The following is a 3,412-nucleotide window of genomic DNA, read 5'->3' as shown; positions in this document are numbered from 1 at the left end:
AGCCAATCTGGGAGCAGCTCAGGCAGCTGTTAAATACAACAGGCAGCTCCAACAACGCTAGCTCTCAGAACAAGAGGAGGCGAGGGAAGAACTTGGAGTCACCCGAAAAAACAAAAAAAGGGGAAAGCCAAAAAAGAATTCCGATACTTTCCAAGAAGTTCCAAGGAGGGGAAGAGAAAGTCATTCGTTCACCGGGACGTTGTCACCCTAAGCCGGGTCCAAAAAGATTTGACAAATCCAAGGACAAAAAGTTCCTCTTGCGTTCCGAGAGCCGGACTCTTCTCTTCGTTCTCCGCGACTGACCGTGGACTTTGCGACCGGAGAAGTTCTGTCACCTAAAGAATTCCAAGAATACCTTTTTTTTGGGGGGGGGGGGGAATTCTCCCCAGAATTTTACAATTTTTTGTTTTTTGTTTCAATCTGGAAAAACATTTTTGAACATCAATTTGCACTTTTTTGAGGGAACTTTTCAAAAAGTTCATCCCCACGGCTCCATCCAAGATGACTTTGGAGGTGGTGCTGCGTGTCGGCGTTCTTGCTGCCGCTTGGGTACACGTGCTGCTGGCTTTCGGAGAAAGGTCCCACGCCGGTTACAAGGAGGAGATTGTGTTTCCGGAAAAGCTGAACTCCAGCGCCCTCCAGGACTGGCCCGAGGAGAGCGGCGAGGTGTCCTCGGAGGGGCATCTGAGGTTCCGGTTCAGGGCTTTCGGAGAACAACTGGTCCTGGATCTGGAGAGGGACCCGAGCTTTCTCTCCGAGGACTTGACGGTGCAGTACCTGGGCAGGAACGGGCAGACGGACGCCAGCGGGCTCTCCGAATCCGGCAGCTACTTCACGGGGGCCGTCAATTCCGACCCCGAGTCTATCGCCGCGGTCAACTACAACGGCGCCTCCCTGCTGGGGGTGCTCCAGTACCGGGGGTCGGAGTACCACATCCAGCCGATGGAAGGCGGAGGGCAGAACAGCGCCGAGGGCGTGGGGGCGCACGTCATCCGGAGGAAAGTGCCGGAGAAGGCCAACGGGCCCATGTGCAACGTGGGGCCACAGGTTTCCAAGCAGGTGACTGGAGACGCAGACGGTGATAATGGTCATGGCCAACACAAGGCGGCATCAACGAAAAGATCGAAGGTAAGACCGCGAGCATCCTTCCTTTTTAAGAATTGACTTTAGATGTCGAATGTCAAATTATGTGTCGTTGTCATAAAAAGATTCAAAAACATTTTTTTTAACCAAAAACAACACCGTTTAAAGGTCTTGGCAAGAGTCATGGTGGCAGCTAGTCCTACCAACAGTCATGTGACCACTGACAGGCCCATTGATGATGCGCGTATCAGAACTAATCTGTCCGAAATGGACCCACGGGGACCATCAATGGCTGTCAATTGAGCACGTGGGCAATTTAGAGGTTACATATTTGTGACCGTGTCCCACTGCACCCTCCGCGGGGGAACGTTGGCTGCGTTTGGCAGCACGTGTCGCAAAAAAAAGGTTGGCACCAGTGTGGCACCATCTCTAACAATAACCTTGTTTTGACGTTCAACCAATGGGTTGTGAGCCCAAAAAAGGAGGCGTTGGCCAGTTTGCTAAGCCAAGGCCACGCCCCCCCTGGGATGTCATTGCGCTCTGTTAGTACTGGTTGGTAAGACCACCGTGTCTACTCTGCTCTTGCTGAAGACTGCCAGAGGAAGGGGGGGAGGAGGAGGAGGCAGATCAGTGGATGCTGAATGGTGACTCAGAATCTCCCGGTGCCTAAAGCAGCTGCCTCAGTGGCCAACCGTCCGATCCTCATCCATGTCTTGTGTTATTTGTATTTGTTTCCTCCGAAAAACATTGTTTATTGTAGTTATTAGATCAAAGGAACGAATGCAAAGTCTAAAAATATCCAAAAAGGAGATTTCAGTGTATAGTGGAGGCTGGAGAGTTAAACCCCCTGATAGTCTGATCCCATTATGAGGGGCTCCCACCATCCCTGTGCTGAGTTCCCGGGTCTGTACACCTGCTGTGCCCATTATGAGGGGTTCCCACCATCCCTGTGCTGAGTTCCCGGGTCTGTACACCTGCTGTGCCCATTATGAGGGGCTCCCACCATCCCTGAGCTGAGTTCCCGGGTCTGTACACCTGCTGTGCCCATTATGAGGAGCTCCCACCATCCCTGTGCTGAGTTCCTGGGTTTGTACACCCGCTGTGCTCATTATGAGGGGTTCCCACCATCCCTGTGCTGAGTTCCCGGGTCTGTACACCTGCTGTGCCCATTATGAGGGGCTCCCACCATCCCTGTGCTGAGTTCCCGGGTCTGTACACCTGCTGTGCCCATTATGAGGGGCTCCCACCATCCCTGTGCTGAGTTCCCGGGTCTGTACACCTGCTGTGCCCATTATGAGGGGTTCCCACCATCCCTGTGCTGAGTTCCTGGGTCTGTACACCTGCTGTGCCCATTATGACATGCCAGCACTGCCAGGTAACCCTCCTTGTCGGTTATCTCTCCCCCGGCACAGATGGGCCTGTGAAAGGCGTATCGGTGAATGTTGAGCATCTTGTAATTCTGAAGGTTCTGTGACGGCGATTAAACATATAAAGCCGCCTCCTCCGTGCCCCGACCTGTCCGACATTCCTGACGGGGGAACTTCGACAAGACAGATTCTCGTCTATCACTTTGAACTTATAGAGACGGTCCTCCTCTGGAAGCATCAGGCCGGCAAATCCTTGGCGCGGGAAGCGTGGACGGCTGCCACGGTTTGGTCGCGCTTGGATACCGATCGCGCTTTCCGCGCCAGCCTGTTGGCCGCCCCGTGCCACGGCAAACATCTCCGCTAAGCCGTTACAGGTGTATTCGCTGTATGGTATTAGGAGGAGATCGGAGCGCGGATAAGGCGCTCGCGTCCCGAATAATCGCGGCTTACGGCGTAATGTCATACCACAGTCATTATAATAGTATTATACATGTATATAGCTCTGACATATACCGCAGCGCTGTACAGAGAATACTGAGCCAGTCACATCAGCAGAGTTGGCCCTTAAGATTCCAGGGGAAAGGGCCCCGTTGAGCTCCCCAGGGTGCCACTGTCTTTCGATCTGGAAAAGTTAGAAAAGAAAAAAAAAATCGGAGCCGGAAGGACGCTCGCAGGCGGCCCACTCGAGCGCGGAAGGAAGCGCCCATTACAGCCGGCCTCCGCAGTCATTGATGTCTCCCACCGGTTTGCGTCTGGGCCTGCTTTGTGGGGGCTGGAGACGGAAAAGCGTCGTTGGTCGGCGCGCTCGTCTGAGCTGCGGCCAAGGAATGTCAAGGTTGTATTGGTTAATGCCTTTACCACAAACCCATTTTTCCCCCCTGTCATCAGTTTCCCGGCGGGCCGACGCCACGCACTTTTTCCATCTCGCCCGGAGAGGCGAGCGGAATTGGGAAAAGCCGTGC

The 3,412-nt window shown here is 53.8% G+C and overlaps 1 protein-coding gene across 1 annotated transcript in view; it reads left to right on the top strand.

Moving 5' to 3' along the window:
- The first annotated feature begins 473 nt into the window (after positions 1-473).
- The window catches only part of ADAMTS4 (ADAM metallopeptidase with thrombospondin type 1 motif 4), a 12,369-nt gene continuing 9,430 nt past the window's right edge, over positions 474-3,412 (top strand). The window contains exon 1 of the mRNA XM_018573943.1: positions 474-1,128. Coding sequence (XP_018429445.1) covers positions 502-1,128 — 627 coding nt within the window. The 5' untranslated portion in view covers positions 474-501. The remainder of the gene's footprint in view (positions 1,129-3,412) is intronic.

This window comes from Nanorana parkeri, unplaced genomic scaffold (assembly GCF_000935625.1).
Source record: "Nanorana parkeri isolate BGI_ZX_2015 unplaced genomic scaffold, ASM93562v1 scaffold2631, whole genome shotgun sequence".
NCBI lineage: Eukaryota > Metazoa > Chordata > Amphibia > Anura > Dicroglossidae > Nanorana > Nanorana parkeri.
Note: the sequence above shows the minus strand (reverse complement) of the source record. Positions and strands in the feature narration are given on the sequence as shown.